This window comes from Pollicipes pollicipes, unplaced genomic scaffold (genome assembly GCF_011947565.3).
Source record: "Pollicipes pollicipes isolate AB1234 unplaced genomic scaffold, Ppol_2.1 Scaffold_1600;HRSCAF=1878_pilon_pilon_pilon, whole genome shotgun sequence".
NCBI lineage: Eukaryota > Metazoa > Arthropoda > Thecostraca > Pollicipedomorpha > Pollicipedidae > Pollicipes > Pollicipes pollicipes.
In genome coordinates, this window is record NW_023595962.1 from 25,013,033 (window position 1) to 25,036,335 (window position 23,303).

At 56.3% G+C, this 23,303-nt stretch overlaps 1 protein-coding gene across 1 annotated transcript; it reads right to left on the bottom strand.

Moving 5' to 3' along the window:
• Positions 1–214: 214 nt before the first annotated feature.
• On the bottom strand, positions 215–21,793 carry LOC119114943 (protein tramtrack, beta isoform). Its single transcript, XM_037239001.1, has 10 exons — positions 21,585–21,793; positions 17,661–17,846; positions 16,610–16,792; positions 15,765–15,786; positions 15,413–15,583; positions 14,947–14,997; positions 3,615–3,796; positions 3,208–3,235; positions 610–765; positions 215–291 (listed from the first exon to the last, which is right to left on the bottom strand). Exons 2-10 carry the CDS (start codon positions 17,844–17,846, stop codon positions 215–217), a joined length of 1,056 nt encoding a protein of 351 aa, XP_037094896.1. The 5' UTR covers positions 21,585–21,793.
• Between the last annotated feature and the right edge of the window lie 1,510 nt (positions 21,794–23,303).

Genomic DNA, 23,303 nt, shown 5'->3' on the forward strand with positions numbered 1-23,303 from the left:
TCGTCACACTGCTGCGTCACACACCACACAGAGCGTCACACCAGCTCCCTCAGCCGGCCAGGGCACCGTCGTCACACTGCTGCGTCATACACCACACAGAGCGTCACACCAGCGTCCCCCGGCCGGCCAGGGCACTGTCGTCACACTGCTGCGTCACACAACGCACAGAGCGTCACACCAGCGTCCCCCAGCCGGCCAGGGCACCGTAGCCCGGTCACGCCTCGAACGGCCGCGGCGCTCCGCTCGCGTCGTCCGGGTCCACCGCGAAGCCGGACGCTTCGTGCGAGTCCACTGCGAAGCCGGACACTTCGTGCGAGTCCGCCACGAATCCAGACGCCTCACGCGAGTTCGTCGCCTGACCCGAGGCGTCATCCGAGTCCGTCACCAGCCCGCCGACGTCAGCAGGGTCGGCCGTCAGCCCGCCGACGTCGGCAGAGTCGGCCGTCATGCCTGCGACGTCGGCAGAGTCGGCCGTCAGCCCGCCGACGTCAGCAGGGTCGGCCGTCAGCCCGCCAACGTCAGCAGGGTCGGCCGTCAGCGCGGCGAGGTCGACGGCCGCCGCGGCCAGCCTCAGGCGGACCAGCTCGGCCGCCTCGCGCTCGGGCAGGCCGTGGCGCGCGCGCAGGTGGCGCTTCAGGTTGCCCATCTTGCCGAACGCCAGGCTGCAGAGGTGGCAGACGGTGCCGCCCGTGTGCACGTGCTCGTGGGCGCGCCGGCTGCCCGGCGTGCGGTACAGCCGGCCGCAGAACCGACACGGGTACTCGGCTGCAACGCAAGGGCGCCACGCTCAAGTCGGAGCGAACGGACCGCCGGGCGCGGCGGGACGTGACGGTCGCGGCGGCCTGGGCTCTGGGGCGCCGCGACAGCGTGGCTGTGCGGTGACGGCGACGGGCTCAGCCCAACTCAGCGGTGCCGGTGATGGGCTCGTCTGAACGGAGATAACACAGGATGCGGTTGACTGTGGCGCATACTCGAGCTTGGGTGGCAAAACAGAGAAAGCACTAGACCGTTCACCTTTTCCGTCACAGGAGTGAGGATGTGGAGGTTCAGTGCAGTCTTATCCTCCATTAAAAACTTCGCGCCAACTAACGCTTCCTGTCCAGATACACCAACAGAAAAAGAAGGGGACCACGAAAGGTCTCTCTCGAAGCCAACTGGGGTAGAGCATATTATCAGGGTAGGGGTAGTCGGTGACTAACGACATGCTACGATCATCGTAGCAAACGCCACACAATGCCCCCGAATTGTTCAGTCCTGTCAAACGGCACACATGCCAGGGCAGACGCGGTCGGTGGCTACTGATATGTTACGATCATCGTGGCAAACGCCACACAATGCCTCTGAGTTGTTCACTCCCGTCAAACGCCACACAGTGGCTGCGAGATATCCAGCCCTATGGGCCGTCGTATGGGCGACTTGCCGCCCTCCAAATGAGCCGTGTCACCTCAAAGGCATCAGCAGCGCAGTGCAGAGGAACACCGTGAGAACGCCAGCTGGCCGGGGGCCGGACCCCGTGCTGAGTCCCCTTCCCTGTGTCAAACCTGGCCCATTTTTCACGCCAGTGCTCCGACTATCCCACCATGTTTTACAACGAGATCAGATGAAGCTCACAGACTGGGGGCAGTGACCAGCAGAAGCCCAGAGCATGGGGGCAGAGATCAGCGGAAGCCCAGAGTCGAGGGGCAGAGATCAGCGGAAGCCCAGAGTCGAGGGGCAGAGATCAGCGGAAGCCCAGAGCCGGGGTTAGAGATCAGCGGAAGCCCAGAGCCTGAAAGGCATCAGCAATCTAGACGGTTTCGCAAAGATACCCCTCAGTAACGATCATCGTCGCCCGCAGAGGACGAAGGTAAGTAAGAGGGTGAAGTGCTCCTGGTACTTCTGCACAGCTCAAAGCCGTCAGACCACAAGGGGCGTGGACCCCGTGGGCTATCAGACCACAAGGGGCTTGGACCCCATGTGCCGCAGCCCGTGTGTTTCATTGCACTCCCGGGAGTCTGTAACTCCAAACGTTGCCACATCCCTGGGATCCGTCCCGTAGCATCGTCTACCATGTCACTTCAAACGTTCCAAAAGTTTCGATGCATCCCCGGAGGTACCGTCATCCTGGGTGCATCGCGATGTTTCGCGACCACTCTCCGAGCAGCTCGGCAAGGAGCCCCGAGCCGGATACGGGCACGCAACCGCGGCGTGCATGTCATCCCTCCAGCTCGGCAAGGAGGGGCCGCGAGCCGCATACGGGCATGCAACCGCGGCGTGTATGTCATCCCTCCAGCTCGGCAAGGAGGGGCCGCGAGCCGCATACGGGCATGCAACCGCGGCGTGTATGTCATCCCTCCAACTCGGCAAGGAGGGAGCCCGGAGCCGGATACGGGCACGCAACCGCGGCCGGCATTACTCGTGCCATGTCGCATTCAAAGACGATGTCCAGTTCGTGTTGTTTTATGGGCGATGACCGGTCTACATGGCGCTACGACGGAAGAACGTCCTCGGCCATCATCACCTGAACGACACGCATCACAGGGCACGCGTGCGACTCCTCGATCGGCGTCCAGGCCCGCTCATGGAACTGTCTCAGGCCATCGGCGGCATCGAGTCATATGTCCCTGAAGGCGACATCACGACCCCCCATGCTTCGCACTGCTGGTTTGCCCCCCCCCCCCCCCCCCCCTCCTTCTCTATACACGCACATATGCTGCTCTCTGGGACGCGGCATTCAGCAGTCCCTCTCGTGGACCAGTGTGAGTGGCCTGCAGTTTTCCGCAGTAAGATACCGTTCCTGAACGCCTTCTGTTGGATTCAAACGACACGCGTGCTACACAGCAGCCATCAACAAGCAGTCAAGGGGACAGTGCCCGCCGTCCCCGCCCGACCGCTCCTCGGTGGCACAATGGTCGCGCTAGTGAGCCCCGCGCGCGGCCACGCACATGTGCCTTCGCAAGGAAAGCTGCACCATGGCCAGCGAACAAGAGCACAGAGATCATGAGTGCCGCATGTTCACACTTTGTACCGGGTAAATACAATGGTGATCAATACACCGTGAGCTCTTCCTCGACCTTCACTGGGCTTCAGTGCGTTACGGAGACAGCATTGCTGGACTGGCGTTCAAACGCGCGACGAGTCAGAGCTGTGACAAACACGAGTGAGAGCTGTGACAAACACGACGCCATCGCGTGGACGCAGCAGCTTCCGAGAGCAGTCCGGGCCCACCGCAGTCACCAGCCGCCAGCTCGACCCGCTGCACCGGCCGGCAGGTTCGTCACAGGTCCGACACGACCCCAGCGGAGCTCGGCAGCGGCACCCCCACGGCGGGAGAGCACCGCAGGCCGCCGTCCGCCGCCCGACGACCCGGCCGGCCGCACGCCCAGACGTCTCTGGATCTGGATCCGGGGATCTGGGGGTCTCTGCACCGACCCGATGGGAGCCTCTGGATCTAGATCTGGACAGCGGATCTGCCGCCCCGGAAGCCCATCTCTCCGAGTCGCCGCCCGTCGCTATCCCAGCTCGCCGTCGCTGTCCGGGAGCTGCGGGGCTGTCCAGAGCTGCGCCTCGGCCTCCCCGTCCGCCTCCTCGGCCTCTGCGCCGTCCCCAGCCGGCACCGGCGCCGGCGGCGGCACAGCGCCCAGGCAGCGAGCCGAGCCCATGTGCCGGTTTCGGCTGGCAGCCGTGGCGAACACCTGGCGGCAGCGCGGGCAGGTGGTGCGGCCGGCGTGCGTCTCCAGGTGGTGTCGGTACGAGTCCCAGCTGGCGTACGTCTTGCTGCAGAGCGGGCACCCCAGGCGGCCGGAAGCCGACGGCGCTGCGGCGGGGGCGCGCTCGGTCAGACACCGGCGCCGCAGAAGGCGTGGCTTGCGGTGGCAACCACAGTTCGTAAGCTAACATGTGCAGCTTTTCACGGCCAAGTTTGAGTTGTTGTTCCAGTCTTGCATCGAGACGCTTTATACCAAATGACTGCTTGGGGAGGACATATATACTGAGGTTTCTTGGCGAAGCTGAGAAAAATGGTCTCCACAATACAGCACCTTGTTCTAAAATCAGTTTTCAACCCCTTGAATGATACGGAGGCCAACAGTCATGGCGACCGCCGTCAGCAGAAAGCTGCACCGCCTACAGAGAAAAGCACGGGCGTAAAACAGCAGAGCTGTCCGCACTCCCTACAGCCCGATCCGCGTTATAAGGGTCACTGCCACTGGCAAAGCAAAGGTAAGGAGATGTCGCAAAGGAAAACACGGCATACGTTGACTGTCGTGTTTATCTGGTGGGCCAGCGTTCGAGCGCGCAAAGAAGTGAAGCTGGAGTAACGCACAGCTAACGGGGATGAAATGTTCAAAATTTAATCTGGTGACACGACTCCGAAGAATGACACGGGCACTTCGCTGTCAATATCAAACAATTTGGTCGAAAAACAGTGTAATGCGCACGTACTGGACAGACAGAGAACTGAATGCAGTTGCTTGCACACCAACAAAGACCAATCGACGTCTGACTGTTTGCTTATCTCGGCGATCCATCAGTCAACTCAGTTTGACAGAAAAAACCAAGCCGGCTGCTGCATTGGAGGCCAAGGTCGTGGACGCATACGAAGTCACAGGAAGCAACAGGCGTCATAAAATGCATCCGTGCAGTCCACAGGGATTCCGCTCTTGCGAGCGTGCGCGAGCAGCAGAAGTCGTGTCATTCCAGTGCTTTAGTGGCTGCGCTTGCTGCGACGTGCTCCCAAGGTTCCGCGACATCGCCATCCTTCAAAACCGCCACTTGAGCATGGCGCCTTTTGCTGCAATTGCTCCCGTGAGAGATCCGGGCTCGTCTTCCCGTCGACTCGGCACCGAGCCTCGGGGTGGCCGCCGAGAACAGAGTTACCAGGTCTGCATCCACCGCCCAGTCCTGGCGTCGAGGCCACCCGCAGCTTCACGGGCCACCCTCCCGCGGTGGGTCGGTCCTGCCGTCAAGGCCATCCCGCAGCTTCACGGGCCACCCTGCCGCGGTGGGCCGGTCCTGCCGTCAAGGCCGTCCCGCAGCTTCACGGGCCACCCTGCCGCGGTGGGCCGGTCCTGCCGTCAAGGCCGTCCCGCAGCTTCACGGGCCACCCTGCCGCGGTGGGCCCGTCCTGATGTCAAGGCCGTCCCGCAGCTTCACGGGCCACCCTGCCGCGGTGGGCCGGTCCTGATGTCAAGGCCGTCCCGCAGCTTCACGGGCCACCCCGCCGCGGTGGGTGCTGCTGTCGCACTTCTGACCACCCATACGTGTTCGCATCCAAAGCGCTGCGTACATTTTTCACCAGTTTCGGGACAGCCCGCGGGGAAAGCTGCGGCTGCGGTGATTGTAGCAGCCACGGTCCGTTACGAAAGCAAAAGTTACGTTAGAAAGTCAAGCTACGTTAGAAAGTTAAGTTACGAAAGTTGTATTGTTCTACTTCCAATAAATATGCCATGGCTCTAATACACCCGCCATCAAATACATCCGCCTTGCGACATTACGCCCATCATGACGTGTGTGGTTGTTGATGTACGCACCCAGAAACAGGCGCATCTGTGCGCCGGCCTTTTAAAAGGAGTGTTCCACCTTTAAATGAAAAGCAAGCGTGGCATAAAATGAAAGAAGTTCACTTGTATCTATTGGTATACTTTCAAGTGAAAACGACTGCTCTAAAAACACAATTTCTCTGTTAAGTAGACATGTTCCCAATTGCGTCATTGTCTGATTACGCCATCGTACCTTGCGCCACATTGTTTGAGAGCCAATTGGCGGCTGATATATCCGGAAATCGTGCACACGAACGCCAGATACGAATGTCTCAGCAGTTATATTTGCACTGGCCTTTATCGCCGTATGGCTAATGGAATGGCAGGACTTGAATTAAGTTATGGTGCCATGGATACCTGGGCAACATAGAAATAGCTGCCCCGAAAGTCTGCACATATCCGCGGGCATTAAGCTCAGAAACTAGAGGGGTTTAGATCTAAAGAAGGGCAAGGCTGTGAACTGCACCGAATGATCTTCAAGATAGCTAATGCAGTCCAAAAACGCAAACAACTGTGGAACACTCCCTTTAACGTTTGGCGAAGAAAGTTTTCGGGATAAACTCACGACCGTTTTCGTCTCACCCATTTAAAACAGCATGGGAACTGCTGTGCAGAATGTTAGCGCAATGTATATCTGCACTAGTTTGTGCCTTGCCTACGGTATCATGTTCATGGTGGGCCCCGTTCCTCACTCTGCTAGACCAACGGACCAATGTCTTAACGATAGATATAATCACATAACGGCCATGAAGATATGAGTTCAATCCAATAAAGATCAGACCGGCTGTCATAAACCCCACTCATCAAAAATCCTAGCATGTTCAAATGACGAGGAACTGTTCACTGGTGCAGCAGCTGTTACGCCTGCAGGGTGTTAGGCACCAACGAACAGTCATTTCCTGCCACAAACAATCCAAACACTTTGGCTACAGTTGAGCGGTTGGGTTGGAGCTATAATCGAGTTGAAATTTTTGTGCCTACTACATGAGATCCTGCAATGCCGACTAGTGCTAAGTTTTTTCACGGAAATATGCTCTTTGTGGCTACGTGATCCAAGTCAGCTCAGTGATTAATTGCGTAACTTTCAGCATTTCCAAGCATTAAAGACGGTGGCGGCGCCATATTGAATGTTGGTCCTGTTTCATATTTCTTTTTCTCGACGGCTCGGTGGGCCGTGTCACACTGCTTTTATAAGGTTTTATGTGACGGGAGCCCATTTCTGCAGTTATTTTTCAAGTAAGCGGTCAAATTCAAAATCAAATTAAGGGTAAAACGTCAGAGCCGATCACCAATAACGAAAATCACCTCAGCTGATGGATACATGTCGTTTGTTGTCATGTGTTCATGGCACGGGTACCACTTACACAAGCTGCATGTGTTACAAACTACAGTAATATGAATACATGATATTTGCATATGCGCTATGTACACAACGCATGTACCATAAAATACGCCTCTCACTTAGTTGGATACGTAGAGTAAGCTATCATCCTTACACTTTATAGATGAGACCCAGCAATGTCAACTACCGCGAACTGCTCAATGAAATCTTCTATGTCGCTAATTTCATGTATCTAGGTAAGCCACATTAGCTTCGTTCCTACTTGCGCAACTCTGCGCGTTTCTCATGCTCAAAATGTCTGCCGCTACCATCTCGAATGCTATGCCAGGTGTTGAGTCCAGTTTCAATGTTAAGTTTCAAAGTTTTATCTTGACGATTTGGGGGATCGTGTGGTACCGTACGCTGCGGGATTTCGATGGCAGGGAATACATTTCTGCCGTTGTTTTTAATCGATGTGTTCAAAGTCAATGTCAACTTAGAAATCAACAACCAAACTGATCATGAACCACCAAAATCACCTCTGCTGATCGGTATATGTCATTTGTTGTCTTCCTGTACTCATTGTAAGGCTATAACTCGCAACACCCGCATGTGTTATAAACCACAACATGGACGTGCCATATGCCATAACATGGACGTGCCATATGTGCACGACGCATGCATTATAGGCGACTATAAAATATGCACAGACATACACCATGGGGTGTACTATAGTATGCGTTCCGGAACTCGTCGCTGCGAAGCAGAAGGCTATGAGTGGCACACAACTCTGCCAGAATCGGATATCTTGGCTTACAAATTATGCTACAGTAGCTATGCATCGAAGAAAAGAAGCAATGAAATAAGAAATAGAAACGAGAAACAAGTCTTCGCGGGCCTGTATCGTCATTCCCCAAATAAAAGCGCCACTGTAGCGACTTTGATTTGCGGCGGGACCGTCTGGTGTCTGGGAAAATAGCCCAGACCGAAAGACCAAACCACGCAACTGAGTACGGGCCAAACGGGGCAAAACCGAAAATATTCGCCATGAAACCACGTTCAAGGAACAGTTGGAGAACCTCTGGGGCCAGAATGATAACGATTACGCTCAGTTGGGTAAGTGATCAGCATCCTCCTCACGTCCAATGTCATATTCCTTGTTGCAAGGGATATGACAGTCCTCCCAGTCGCGTGCTCTCGGGCTGAGTCCAGGTACGTGTGCAGCTCCTGGTATGACTGGTTGCCAATAAGAAGAAGGCATGTCGCAGCACGGCGATGAGGCGGTTCGCCATTTGCCATTTGTCGACTCGCCGCTTTCAGGAAGCGAGTCGACATCGGCCCGAATACCATCAGTACATCAGACATCGGCCATACCATCAGTCTTAGTGGACTTCTGACGGCCTGAACGGACTTCTGACGGACTTCTGACTTCTTCAGGACTTGTGACAGCCACCAGCCGTGTGTCATTACTGACTGAACCCGGCGGCAGCGGACTGAAGCCGTGACTCCCCAGCGGGTGGAGCCTTTTGTCGGGGGCTGAGGTGCGTCCAGACTGGAAGGGCTATCGCAGCGTTGTTGCCGCCTAGCCTAGCGTTGTTGCTGCCTAGCCTGGCGCTGTTACCGCCTAGCCTGGCGTTGTTGCCGCCCAGCCTAGCGATGTTGCCGCCTAGCCTGGCGTTGTTGCCGCCTAGCCTGGCGGGTGAGTCGGGACGGGAACACCCCACGGTGGTCTTCTGTTGCAGATATTGTGCTCGGAAGGCGCCATGTCATGCCAGGGGCTGAGGGACTACCTGAGCACAGCCAAACAGCTCTCGGCCAGACGCATGCCAGTGAAATGCCGCCTCAAGCCCACACCGCTGGCGCTCACGCTTGTGCGCGGAGGGCAGGAAGACGGTTTCCCCGTTCGGCGGCACTGTCTCAAGGCAATGCTGTCTTTTTTATTCGCGGCAGAGCACCACAATTATGCTCGCAGCTGAGCTGACATGTGGGACAGATGAAGCACCTTCCCCAGCGTGCCAGGGAGGAGCTACTGGCGGGCACGCACGTCTGGTGACAATAGGACAGCGAGACCACAGTGCCAGCAAAGAAGATGTTGATTGACCTAGGTCAGCTGCTGTACCGCATCTGGCCAGTTCCCGGGCCAGTTCCTGGGACCGCAGAATACCTGGATGACCTGAATGAAAGTTTGAAGACTCAACCGGCCCGCTTCATTCCGAACTCCCCCGAACAAACTCTCCGTGATCCCCCCCCCCCCCCGAAAAACTTCTCGTCCCTCCCGCCTCCCCCCCCCCCCGAAGAAAAAAACTGGACACAATGCTAACTTTGGTTAGAGCGTCGAGGTCTCCACTATCATAACGGCTGTATCATTAGCGCCAGTCATTCTCAAAGCGCTCCTGGACATAGTGACCTGCAGCTCCGCCAGTGAAAGCAAGGCACGCGGCAATGCACGCTACAGCTGCAACAACCCAGTGCAGGCTTTTGGCGTACAGACCATTCCAAGTGTGAAGGAGAAATTACATTCTTTAGCCGTTGCACCAGCAAACAGATGGACATTGGAAACAAAGAAGGGGGGCTAGGTGCACGTAGTGATGACGATTACCGAAAGTAGTCGAGAATGTGACAGGTGCTAGGTGTACGTCAGAGGTCTGCTCTAAGTTTGACATCTGACCTCTGATTTGGCGCTAAGACAAATCCCGCAACCCCAAAACAAGTCCTAAAATGGCCTCACCACTCATGATAGTCCTTACATAGAGATAATACACGACTTTCTTTGTCTTCCAGGTCCAAATAGGGAAATTGGTAAGCATTCAAGATGGCGGCAGCCGACATTTTGAATTGAGGAAAATGCTCAATGCTGTACAAAAAGCAACCAAGCTAATTTAACTTTACTTTTTTATGTAAAACATCCCCGTGAAAAAAATTGCGATAGCTAGCATCCCGGTGTCCGCATTTTTGCAACTCAACTACTAACTGAGCTCGAATAAAACAAATGCTCACTTTGCATGAGCATCCCAAAATGTTCGGAACAACGTCTACTGTACGCCCTGATGAAAACGGCAGCCATACCACATCAACACCAAGCCACTCTCTACGGCACACAGATAGGTCAAAACACGTCCATCGCCACCACCAGGGGAGTGGAGCGACGGCACACACCCGTCACAGCGGCTCCCGACCCGGCCTGCGAGGAGGACCGCCCACCCCCAGTCCGCAGGACGACCTCCGGACGCGACAGTCCCTGGACCCGGCCGGGCACCACCCACAGGGCGGGGCAGTGAGCGCACTCACCTGGAGGCCTGTGACCGGGCCCACTGGCCAGCTCCCTTCGGCGCGCTGATGACGCCAAATGTCGCCTCGAGTCTTCGGCATAAGTCGCTCACTCGCACGGCGTGGTGAAACTTATACGGGTAACGACGACAATACCTAAGATATTTCGTACTCTAAACATCCAGGTTTGTCCACTAAAAATGTGGTGCACGCGACGCCAGTGGGATTGCGGATGGAAAGTAGTTTTTTTGGTGTCGAGCAGGGACGAAAATATCGACAGTCTGATTTTCATGGCCAGGGCTTCACAGCCTAACTTCGCTCGTGAACCGCAAGTGAAATTGCACCGCGTAGCAGCCCATGATACTGACAAACCCATGAATTTAAGACCAGTCGATCAGCTTGAACTGGGCTAGCCAAAAATTGAAAGCAATCCATTATAAGCAGTTGTGAAATACATCAAGGTGAAAGACAACCTATAAGTTTACCAGAAATAGAAGCGGCACCTCCAACTCCAACCTCAACAAAACTGTGACAAGCCATAGCAGAGCCAGACGACAGGGTGTGTAAGTAAGAACACGGGAAAGTGAGAGCTGGCAGATAACATAATCATTACAAGTGATGCGACCAAAACTGGTGATGACAGTCGTCTAGTGATATGAAACAATGCGACATCTTGCAGCCTCTCGAATGCGACGCCTTGTCACATCACATCTCTGGGTGGGTGTTCCTCCGGTAAGTAAATGCGATTTTTGTTCCGTAACACCAGGCAGGTCATATACAAGATTTGCCGAATGTACGGCAAGCGGCTATTCCGAAAAAGTGGTGGATAAAGTTCAAGCCCTGCCGACATAAGCAGGGAAGGTCTTACGCTCCTGTACTGCAATGACACTCTGTGAGAAACTTCCTGCGGGGTCCCAATAGCAGTCGGAGACATGGGCTCCCCGTGCTACTGACGTGTACAATGGTTCAAACCCCGCTGCCACCACATGCCAAAACCAGCCGCGAGGGGCCTGGATGGGTGAGGAAAGCTTCTCAGATGCGCGCTGTCTACATGTCCGCCATTACAACAAAAAGGAGGTGGGGGTACAGCTCACAAACCTCCAGTGTGATCGAGCTGCTCAATGTCACCGTTCCCAGCCCGATGAAGCTGTCAAGTGACTGCTAGATCAGAAGGCTGTGGACGACCAACGACAGGCCCGATGAAGCTGCCAAGTGACTGCTAGATCAGAAGGCTGTGAACGACCGATGACAGGCCCGATGAAGCTGCCAAGCGACTGCTAGATCAGAAGGCTGGGGACGATCGACGACAAGGCCGATGAGGCTGTGAGGTGGCTGCTAGATCAGAAGATTGTGGACGACCGACGACAAGCCCAATGAAGCTGTGAGGTGGCTGCTAGATCAGAAGGTTGTGACGACCGACGACAAGCCCAATGAAGCTGTGAGGTGGCTGCTAGATCAAAAGGCTGGGGACGATCGACAATCAGCATGGGCCCCTGGTAAAACATCACGGACAAAACAGCCCCTATACAGATGTGGAACGAAGAACCTGCGCTGACGGAGTTGGAATGGGAGCCTGCGCAAAAAATCGCTTCTGCCCGGGCCGGCTGCCACCGCAGGGCCGCTACTGCTGAGCAGAGCGTCTCCAACGTCTGACGGATTTTTGACACAAGGGAAAAATCGGATGCATCGGTCGGCAGCCTGTCGGAACCGGTGACCCACCAGGTGACAGGTCATCTAAAGGTCAGGTCAGGGGTCAGGCCCCTGAACCACCTGGAAGCATCTATTCCTGTGGACCCAAGAATGACCGTACGGAAACAGGTAGCTGCTGCGGTCGCATATGCGGCCAGCGATTGAGAGGACCTCCAGAACAAGATCCGCAAGTCCCTGCCTACTACTCTTCGAGACCCCTGTGCCACTCGCGTCCAGTGTGGCACCACAGTCTGGGGCATCGTCTAACGCGTGGGTCCGAAGCCGTTTGGACGACCCAATAGACGAGCCACCAGACAGGCCCTGCCATCCGCCACAGGACGTTTCAAAAGAGAGTCCATCTACCAAAGGACATTTACCAAGAGAACCCATCTGCTGGACCTGTAGTCTCCAGGCTACAGCATACCCTGTCCAGATATGGCCCTGACACACGAGATCCTAGACACCGGAGTACACCACCATCGTCATTGGATCACACGGTTTTTTCGTCTCAGTGGCTCCGTCCTACACCGCAGGAGGGTGATTTCAGCAGGCTTATAAACCCGAGGCTCTCTACAACGTCAGATGAATTGGCTCTGAGCTGAGATCGGCCGGGGGGGGGGGGGGGTGGAATGCTCCACCGGCTCGGGTGGCCCTCCCTTTCACTGCCAACCCGCTCAAAAACCGACGCGACGCGCACTGGACTGGTTCTCGACACTCTTGTCCAGAGTAGTTCGGCGACGAATGGCTTCTGACGAGCTGGATGGTACCAGGCCTTCAGGCCAAAGCGCTGTTCGAGTTCAGAATAACAAACCGTAAATGCGGTAAGGAGATTTGAGGTAATAGCTGATAAGTCCGAATAACAGAGCCATGACAGGAACCGCCATGGTGAGGTGCTTGACGCATCGCTACTTCAGTTTCAGTTGCGTGATACTGGTAATATGAAGTGTGATGGCTGCTTCCTCACAAGCCTTTCACATTGTCAGGTATAAAGGTGACTACCTTGGTCACGAATACGGCATCAGTGTTTTCGTTTTACTTATAGCAATTTCACGTTTTGAAGTTTGCCTGACATTTTAGCTTCAACTTTCGATTGCACATGACGCATGCTGAACGGAGATACACACCGCAATTTGGGTCACACATTGAAGTGAACTGTGCTAAAAGGATAATTAAGGAGACATCATGATATATGTGACCGGTCGAGCTAAGCTGAAGGGTCATTGTCCTCTCCTTTTAAGCAATGAGATGTCCGCGGTCCGAAGCATCCTGTTTAAGGCGTTGAGGGGTTGGGGGTTGAATAGACCGGAATGCGCCGTTCACGTATTCGCGTTAATTGCTGATTCGACTTGTGTTATATAATGCGCAGTGTCCGACACGTGCTCTTTAACTCGGGTGATGCAAACATAGAAGAACGCACCCCAACCACAAGCCAAATACGACGCATATTGTCAGGCATGCGAAGACAGGCAAAGCCAAGACATGTACCTACGAACCGCGGTGCTACACAGCCCGCCACGCCTCCCCCTCCCCCTCCCCCTTGCCAGAATAGTGGGACACATGAGATACGAATCGCACCAAAAGAGCGCTGTGCACCCGATTCAAAGCGTTTGTCACTCTCGGTGCTGCGGCACGAGACAATCGCTCGTGTAGGCCGATCAACCATCCACACGACAAAGTCGGCTGGGACTCCTCGTGGGTGGGCTTTCCACCACGTTCTGATGTACCAAGCGGGCTTCACGGGCTAAAATCGACTAGTGTTAGGAAATGGTGTAAAGGAAACGCGTATCCTTGTGCATTAAATGAAAAACCTTGTAACCAGCAAGAAAACGGGTGAAGGCCAAATATCTGCCTACATAGACACACGCTCAACTGTTCAGTACAGCCTGGCTCTGTGGCGCCCGCGCTCGTGGCCTCCCCAGCCTGAGGCTGTCAGTGAGATACTGTCCTGCGCTGCGGACTGGCTCGGTTCCCCACGCTATACCCAAAGCCCCCGGGACAGGAGAGAACGCCCGACATAACGCCGACTCCGGGAACAGCGTTGAGGAAGAGAGACCGGCGGAGGACAGGGGTTGATGGAGGGAGGGAGGGAGGGAGAGGGAGAGGGAGAGGGAGAGGGAGAGGGAGAGGGAGAGGGAGGGAGGGAGGGAGGGAGAGGGAGAGAAAGGGAGAGGGAGAGGGAGAGGGAGAGGGAGAGGGAGAGGGAGAGGGAGAGGGAGGCAGAGGGAGAGGGAGAGGGAGAGGAGGGAGGGAAGGTAGAGAGAGAGGGAAAGAGAGAGGGAGAGGGGAGGGAGAGGGAGAAGGAGAGGGAGAGGAGAGAGAGAGAGAGGGGAGAGAGAGAGAGGGGGAGGAGGAGAGCAAGAGGAGGACAGTCAGCCCGAACCGCAGCGACGATCTGGGTCTGCCGCCTGATCCCATTTCAGTCGACTCTCGACTCCGGTGATCGCGGACCGGGACGACGACGCCGCTCATACGCGCACGCTCGTGACCTCCGGCGCACGGCCGCACGGGCACACACACGGCATGGCGCTGCCGGCCAGCGGAGCCGCCGCCGCCGCACCGCTGTGTGGGCGGGGCGGGGAGGGGTGACGAGGAGCTCCCCTCAGCCCCGCCCCGCCCGTCCAGTCGGCGGCGGCTTGCGCGGTGGCGGCGGTCGGGGGAGCGTGCAGGTCGACCCCCCCCCCCCCCCCCTCCGCCCAGTCCACTCCGAACGGCACGGCGCACAGCCGGCGGGCGGGCTGGCAAAGTGCGGATGGGCGGCCGGGTGGAAAGCAAGACGGCGCAACGGCCAGGGGTCGGACCAGGCGGCGGCCATATCATCACACCGCTGGTACGCTACAGTCAGGGGTCGGATCAGGCGGCGGCCATATCATCACACCGCTGGTGTGCTACAGCCAGGGGTCGGACCAGGCGGCGGCCACATCGTCACACCGCTGGTGCGCTTCATCAAAAGGTCAGTCGCATCGCTTTTGGCGGGGCGGAAGGCAAAACTGCCAATCAGCTGTGAGTATTTCAGAGCCGTCGATTTCTTCCCACGTTTACTAGCGTTTTAGCAATAGCAGCGTTCCCGTACTGTTACCGCTGTTTCATTGCGAGCCGGTTGCCGGGGACCGACCTGCACCCTCCCTCGACCCCACACGGACATGGACTGACCTTGTGAGGCTCTGTCACCGCCGGCGCCGGCCGACGACGGGCCGGCTTCTCCTGCAAACACAGGCGGCTGCTGTCAGGCCGGGTCTGGCCGGCGCCTGCGCAGGTCACGTCTTGGTAAGGACAGGTCAAGGCAAGTCACAGACAGACTGCTCTGTGCGTAGCCCGGTTTAGTCCAGTTGGATCCCAGCCAGCTAATTAGCTAGCATCAAGTTCCAGCGTTTCTCTGGACCCAATTTTACTTCACCCCCGCTGGCGTAATAAAAACATTCCATGTTGGCCATGTTATGCTTTATCAATTGATTGATTATTGGAGCATTTGAGGACGTCGACTCTTCAGCTGGCTTTTAACATGCCGCTGAAACAACACACAGAGCTATCAGACACTGGACAGCCAAACTTCCTGAAACCTCTCATCCCAAACCCTTGTTTACTGAGCTTCCGCAATCGCAGCCTGCCTCCTTCTCACCTAGCGAGTCGTCCAGCAGCGACACCTGGGCGGGATCAAAGCCTTGTCCCGCCCCACCGGCGTGACCCTCGAAGCTGGCCACGTGCCCCAGCGCGGCCTCCAGTTCTCCATCCTCCTCGCTCAAATCCACCTGCTCCACCTTGATCACGCTCGGCGAGCCGCCGGCAGCGCCTATGGCGGTGGGTGCCGAAGCTGCACTTGGCCGGGCAGCAGCAGGCGGCGCCAGCGTCGCTGACGGCGAGGCCGGCCGGCGCCGCTTGGCGGGCGGCGCGGACGGGGGGCTCGGCGGGCGGTCGCGACCGGGGCGGCGCCCGGGCGGCTGGAGTGACGGGCGCCGGCGCCTCGTGGGGGCGCTCGTCCGCGGCCGGGTCCTGCTGGAGAGGTGGGCAGCCGGACTCAGCGTACCGCATACCAGCTCACGGTCAGGGGGCGCCACCGTGTGCTCGGTACGAAAGGACGAATGATGAAGCAGCTGGATGCGGCCACAGCAGCTGCCGACGCACCCACAGACGCGCCCACAACGTGGCGTGGCGGCAGACGGCACAGAACGCAGGCGTTTACACAGTCGCACGTTGTACGCTGGATCTCAAACTACATATATCTCATAAACATCGGGTCAAACCCCTACGTTCTACTCGCCTGCTGCTCACCGTCTAAGCGTGTCCCGCCTGCTGCCGCTGCTGATGATCTAGATCAATGTATCCACAGATCCCCAATGACCGCGCCCTGTCTGTGCCCGTTCAGCCCGCTCAGCAACGTCCTCGGCGACGCCGTGCCGTGACTGCCCCGCCCCGTGTTCACCTGCCCGTGACTGCCCCGCCCCGTGTTCACCTGTCCGTGACTGCCCCGCCTCGTGTTCACCTGCCCGTGACTTTCCCGCCTCGCGTTCAACCTGCCCGTGACTGACCCGCCCCGTGTTCACCTGCCCGTGACTGACCCGCCTCGCGTTCACCTGCCCGTGACTGACCCGCCTCGCGGTCACCTGCCCGTGACTGACCCGTCTTGCGTTCACCTGCCCGTGACTGACCCGCCTCGCGTTCACCTGTGCTGTGACTGCCCCGCCCCGTGTTCACCTGCGCCGCGATTGGCCCGCCTCAGGCTCACCTGCGCCGTGATTGGCCCGCCTCAGGCTCACCTGCGCCGCGATTGGCCCGCCTCAGGCTCACCTGCGCCGTGACTGACCCGCCTCAGGCTCACCTGCGCCGCGTCCTCGTCGCCGCTCAGGCCGCGCACCTGCAGCATTTCGGCCGTCTTGATGAAGCTTGCCAGCTGACCCTGCGACACGTTCACCTCGCCCTTGTAGACGAACTCGATGACGGCGCGCAGATCCTCGATGCTCGTGTCTTTCAGGAAGAACACCGGGTGTTGGCACGGGTTCTCCTGCGGGAAAAGGGCAGCGTTAGCAGCCTGGACGCTTCAGGAGCGGCACAGGGGTCGCGAGGGCTGCGTTGTGCACCCAGGTGAGATTAAGTGGTAGCTAGCGTCTGTGCGTTGGATGGGCCGCGTGTGGCAGCACACGACCGTCACACAGGAGATGGAGAACTTTCGCCATGTCAGCTTTTGGTTGCAAATGGCTGCAGGAAGGTGGTGATAAAAAAACAGATCCATAGCATGCTTTGCCAATGAACCTATAGCAGCACGGTTCTGTGAGGGAGAGGGGTCTGCGTCTCCCGAGTGACCGAGGGGTTTGCGTCTCCCGAGTGACCGAGTGGTTTGTGTCTCCCGGCTCCCACGTGGGAGCCCTGGATTAGTATCCCGGTTGCGCAATGGCCTCGTGCACTGATACTGATATTGTAGTCGCTGGTGCTCCATAAAAGGATCGTGAAGACGTGCGTCGTGTTGCGTTTAAAAAAAAGTAGCGGAACTCTTCTATATCTGGAAACAATGTGCGGGGGAGAAATCAGCACCACTCGCTAAGCCGTCGTTCCTGCAGGTCCATGAAAACCTAGGTCGATAAAAAAGACGTAAGAGCTTTGGGCTTTGACAGAAAAAAATGACCGGGTTGCGTTCTCACAGCGGCGACTTCAGAGCAGTCAGCAGGACTTCACGCCAGTGAACCGCTGATGAAGGGAGGAGCGAACTGATGCTCTGGGAGGGGAGGGCAGCCCAATGACCTGGAGACCCCATCCAATGAGAGGACGGAACTGTCACGGCCGCCAGGTGACCGCGTAAGATCCCACGTGTCCGGCGCCCTGACCTGACCCGCCGTCGGCTGCCGAGGCCGCCTGCCTCCAGCCCGGCACCTCACCTTGAGCAGCTCGCGGAAGTAGGGGCTGCACGCGGAGAGCATCATGCGGTGCGCCTTGACCTTGTGGCCGTCGCAGCAGAGCGTGATGTCCACCAGCTCCTCATCCTGCCGCAGGTGGTCGAACACGGACGTGACGCTCGTGCGGAAGCTGTCCCACTTGAGGCAGAACTTCTGGCCGTTCATCATCTGTGGGGGACGGGCACGCTGTCAGCCGGCGTGACCTAAGCGTGACCTTGCAGACCTTTTCCTTCCGAGGAATCCTTTCAGCACCTTTCAAATCTGGGGCCAATCAGAGGCTGTTGTCACACCTCTGCATCACCGAGTGAGATTAACGGGATCGTTAGGAAGTAGTAATATAAAATAACACGTGGCGGCCTGTTTGGAGGACCAACAGCAAGCCTAGCACCAACGACATGATGCCATAAACCTGGATACCATGACATTGGCCTATAATTAACAATGTAATCGCCAATTACATCGCCAGTAAGTCACCACGTTACATACTGCCTGGTGACTGACTAAGCGCCAGAAGGCACTGATAGGCTAGGCACAGTTCTGGAATCGCCAGCACTGGTTCAGCAGCAGCTGCCAGACCAATTCTGTACGTCTGATTTTGTCAAATCGCCTGTCTTAATTAGCAGTTAACATCACATTCCACCCCTGTAATTGCATTGCATTTCAGACCATTTGTCTCCAATTCCCGCGTGCATGACCTGTTTAAAATATTCCGCTAACGATAACAAACACTGAAGAGCACAACTAACTACACCTGCACAGCACGTAAGCCGCGTCTTTATTGCATCTGTCACATATCGGCGAATTCAGCGCGGATGTGGTGACAGCTCATCGTCTGTTAGACACGCAGGCTCAAGAGGCGGCGTCAGCGGTCGCCGAAGGAGCGTCGAGGCCCGGACTCCAGTAACTCACGGCCGGCCGCTACACTCCACAGGCGCCAGAGGCGGCGTCAGCGGTCACCGGAGGAGCGTCGAGGCCCAGACTCCAGTAACTCACGGCCGGCCGCTACACTCCACAGGCGCCAGAGGCGGCGTCAGCGGTCGCCGAAGGAGCGTCGAGGCCCGGACTCCAGTAACTCACGGCCGGCCGCTACACTCCACAGGCGCCAGAGGCGGCGTCAGCGGTCACCGGAGGAGCATCGAGGCCCGGACTCCAGACTGAACAGGCGGCGACGGTCGCACGTGAGCTACACGCCAGTCACTGTTGGGCCGCTCGGTACGTGTGCGGCTGCAGCGGCTGCGGCTCCGACTGCGGCTGTATCCGACAGCTTCGTAGTGATAGTACTAGTACCGCTAGTACTCGCACTAGTTAGTCCCATGCCAGTTCCGCTGGCGCTGGACTGGCAACCGATACGATGAATCGCATTAAGAGCACAGGAATCAACAAACACCACTGAAGCTGAACTAAAACTGTTCTCTGCGGAGCAGACAGCAAACACACGATTGCACATGAATTGCCCGACGCAGATGTCGGTTTGTGCCGTGGTTGTTGCTTTTTTGCAGCAGCAGCAGCAGGTTGCCTTCATTCCCGTGGAGCCAGTGGCTCCAACAATGGCACTCTTTGCCCCGATTGTCGTGAGCTAGGACAGCAGCGCGTCTCTCCGTGAAGCCCTGAGCTGTTGAACTGTGTGGGGCAGGGGCACGGAGGGCGCCCGCCTGCCGCCTCCACTCGAATCAAACGATCCAGTGTACGTCGAATGGTGAGTGACGGCGGGAGCAGCAGCAGGATAGTCTGAAGTGAGGACCACGAAGCTCTTACGGGCGTGCACGACACTTTCCTATTGTTCCCTGCACCGCGTCCGTTTCCCACGTGGGGGGAGGGTTTAAATCCAGATTGCGTGGAGATCCCGCGTGCTAACGTTACCCACGCAGTCACTGTCACTCCGTAAAAAGGGGCGTAACGACGTGCGTCACGTCCCCTTTTAAAAGGACCAGCTCACAACGAGAGCAACCTGTTCAGACGCCGTGTTCAGCAGCCGCGCCGGCCGACAGACGCGTCAGACACGGATCACTTGCACAGCAACAACGAGCGAGGCCTCGGCTGCCTGCAGGAGCACGTCGCCCGCGAGCGGAGGTCAGGAACGCTGCCACCGCCGAGTCGGCGGCCACGGCTCGGTCGAGGTCAGCGGCCTCGGCCGTGCAGGGTCCGGCCGTCGGCGGCCACGGCCCGGCTGTCGAGTTCAGCGGCGTCCGGCCGTGCAGGGTCCGGCCGTCGGCGGCCACGGCCCGGCTGTCGAGGTCAGCGACGTCCGGCCGTGCAGGGTCCGGCCGTCGGCGGCCACGGCACGGCTGTCGAGGTCGGCGGCGTCCGGCCGTGCAGGGTCCGGCCGTCGGCGGCCGCGGCTCGGCTGTCGAGGTCAGCGGCCTCGGCCGTGCAGGGTCCGGCGGCAGGGTCGTTCCCGCCGGACTCTGGGTAGTGCGTGGTGGAGCGACAGTAACGACGGCACCAGTGGCTGGCTGATGCTGAGTCGCCGGGCCTCCGGTCCGCGTGGTCTGTACGGGTCCGGCCGAGGAGGAGTTCACCTCGGCACTTGGGCCCGGCGCCGACCATCAGCAAGGTGCACCCGAATTTCTGTGCCGGGGGACAGCGCACAGCAGATCTGGCACGCAGGATGGGAGCACCACCAATGCCAGTCACTTGTGCCATGGAGCTGCAGCTGCAGACTGGGGTGGTGGCCATACAGGTGCTGCCACCTGGTGACACTGCCAGTCACTCACACTGAGACTGCTTCCCCCCTTCTGAATAATCTGGCTGGCTGGCTCAATGACCCTGACTGGCTGAATAGATAGATATAAATGCAGGAGCTTCCACAAAATGAATTGCCTGGCTTCCAAGTCAATGTGCATGCAATGGCCACCAGATATAAAAGACAAAGCAGATGAGCATGATGTATCACATTGTAATATATGTTTATCTACTTGAAAAATTTGAGGTTAAGATTATCCTAAAAGCTGTGTTGCATGTGACCTCTGACAACCCCACTCAGCCAGTAGCAAGTTCCACACCATGGATGCTGCACAGAATGTGAACACAGAATGTGGATCAGAGGCACATAAACTCCTGCAGACATGCCAAAGAGCGGCTGCAGTTGGTTGACAATCTGAGTGGCAGAGCCAGGTATTACACTCTGGTGTATCACATGCTTCACCCATGGCTTTGAAGATCTCATCTCGCATCTCTGGTGGGTAGATGGCTGCAAGGTGTGAGGGTCTCACAGATGATTATATAATACACAATACTGTGTTCATGTATTTCACTGGCTCTGCTTTAATGCCTTTACCTTTAGAGCTTTTCAATACCACCATATTGGAAACCAGTGCTGAATGAACATCAGTAGCAGCCTGTGCCATCTTGCACCGCATGGATTTCCACATCAAGATGCGATGGCTGTCGTCATGAAACCTCAGGCAGCTTGGCATGTTTGGTAGTTAGTGTCAATAAAACACTTAAAATGAATGAGCAGGCATCTGCCTTCTTAAGTAATCACATCTCTCAAAGTGCAACAAGTCATACCCATTCACCTCATGATGATGATGATGATTTCGGGGTTTTTGGGCACATTGACTGCAGTGGGTTATGCTGCACCCTTCATTGTGTCCGCAATGTTGTTGTCGGCTCTGTTGGTTAATGCCTAACCCACATGATTGCACTCATTGCCACAGTTCTCAGTGAGTAGCAGCAAGAAACAGCTGCTATTTATGTTGAATGTAAGATGATATAGTAGTTTCGATGGGTATTGGTGCTTCAGCTGTTGGCGCGTGCCGGTATTAACCATGGGTGTAAATGATCGTCTTTCCAGAAGTTCCAGTACAAAACATGAGGTCAAACCCACATCACACCAAATTTTCAATGAATAACTTTATCAAAACAAAGCTGAACCATCTCCAATAACTAAAGGGCAAAACTTACCGCGAGAAAGCCTGGAAGACGAGCCTAACGCGACTACGCAGCTATCCTGCCGCCCAAAGATACGCTTGTGCCCCACAACCGACACCACGAAAGTATCTGATACCCCGCACGCTTGGAAAGTCAGCTCATGAAGTCTTCCGCACTGGCACGGAACGATAACTGGCCCAAGGCCAACTGGCCTAAACTGACTCCACGGCACGACAGTCCCCCCACGCGTTACCCACAACACCAGACCTGTCTACACATCAATCGCTGTGATTACAAGCGTCGGGCAGGCCGACGCCGCGCCAAATACGCGAGAACGCAATGTTGCAATTAGGAACAGGGCTAGTAAATATGGCGTGTTCAACCACGACGAGGATGCGATGGCCCATTTTCTGTTTCTTTTTCTAGAAAAGAGAAATTTGGTATATCATCTGCACTGCAGGAACAAAATACGTATTTCTACTATAGATACAACTTTAGTTGTTGCACGAGACGAAACTGTTAAGTGTTTTGCCGCCTCCGTAGTCCTGGAGAAACATGACATGCTCATAATCCAGCGGCACGGAGCACCAGTCCCACATACGCGCATTGTTTGGTCAGGCTGAAACGGAAAGGTCCGCTGGCAGCTGGACAGCCAGAGTAAGCCCGGATATGGGACGGATAAACGCGGACCCGGGGCGGACGTGACTCCACAGTCCTGCCTGGCAAAAGGGAAGAGTCAAAATTGTTCGTCGACCTGGACAGATCGACTCGGGACAATTCGGTTCAGGGTATAGAAAACAACCCATGCTTAGCAGGAACTCCGAACCTTAAGCCATCCGTGCAAACCAAAAAGAAAATTAAAATAAATTGATAAGAGATGAAATAAAAAAAACTTTGAGACCCTGCAACAAACTCAGCAAACTCAGCGGCCTGTATGTGGACGTGCAATATGATCACTTTTGGCGCACAATAATCTGCAGTAATATCGTTGCTATTTTCGCCCGCAAAATCATGATCATGTTTCGGACCTACATCAGAGGCTTGGATGACTCTCCGCTACAGATCTGTCCAGGCATCACACTATATCACTCACCATCAAGGGTTTTTATTCAGGTTAGCATAACTCACTTGCTCGGGGGTCTGCACCCCCCCCCCCCCCCCTCCCCTAGCTTGAGTTCCCTCAGTGTTTCTCTCCCCTCCCCGAATCCATGTGAGCCAAAAAGGGACTGCTGTGCAGATGAAGTGCAGAAAGTGTCTGACTCTAACTAGGGTTTGTACACCAGATACTATACATCCCAATCAATATCATCAGCAAATATCGTCATTGCCAACGCCATACCGATGCAAGAAGGAAAGCGTGCCTCAACATCAAAACAGCTTTCAAAATGATCAATTCTTTTTTCAAGTTGAATTTTTGAAAATAGGGACACAGATCAAAATGGCTGATGTCCGGGGAATATTAGTATTCGAGGCAGGTTAGGTCACCTGTATTGGCTTAGCATTTCTAACCAATAATAGAAAGAAACACGCCTGCATGTGTTCTATTTTTGCAAGCTTCTGCAACAGGAGCAGATTGCATGCATGGCAATGCGTTACGTTGCTGCGGAGGACCGACCAGTTACCAACTGATGGTCAAAATCGGTTCAATGATTTTTGGTCCATCAATATCGGTTCAGCAGAAGTTGCGACGCATGTGTGACGTTCCGAACCACAACACGCGCCAAGATCGGCACTCGAGCCCTCCAGGCGTCC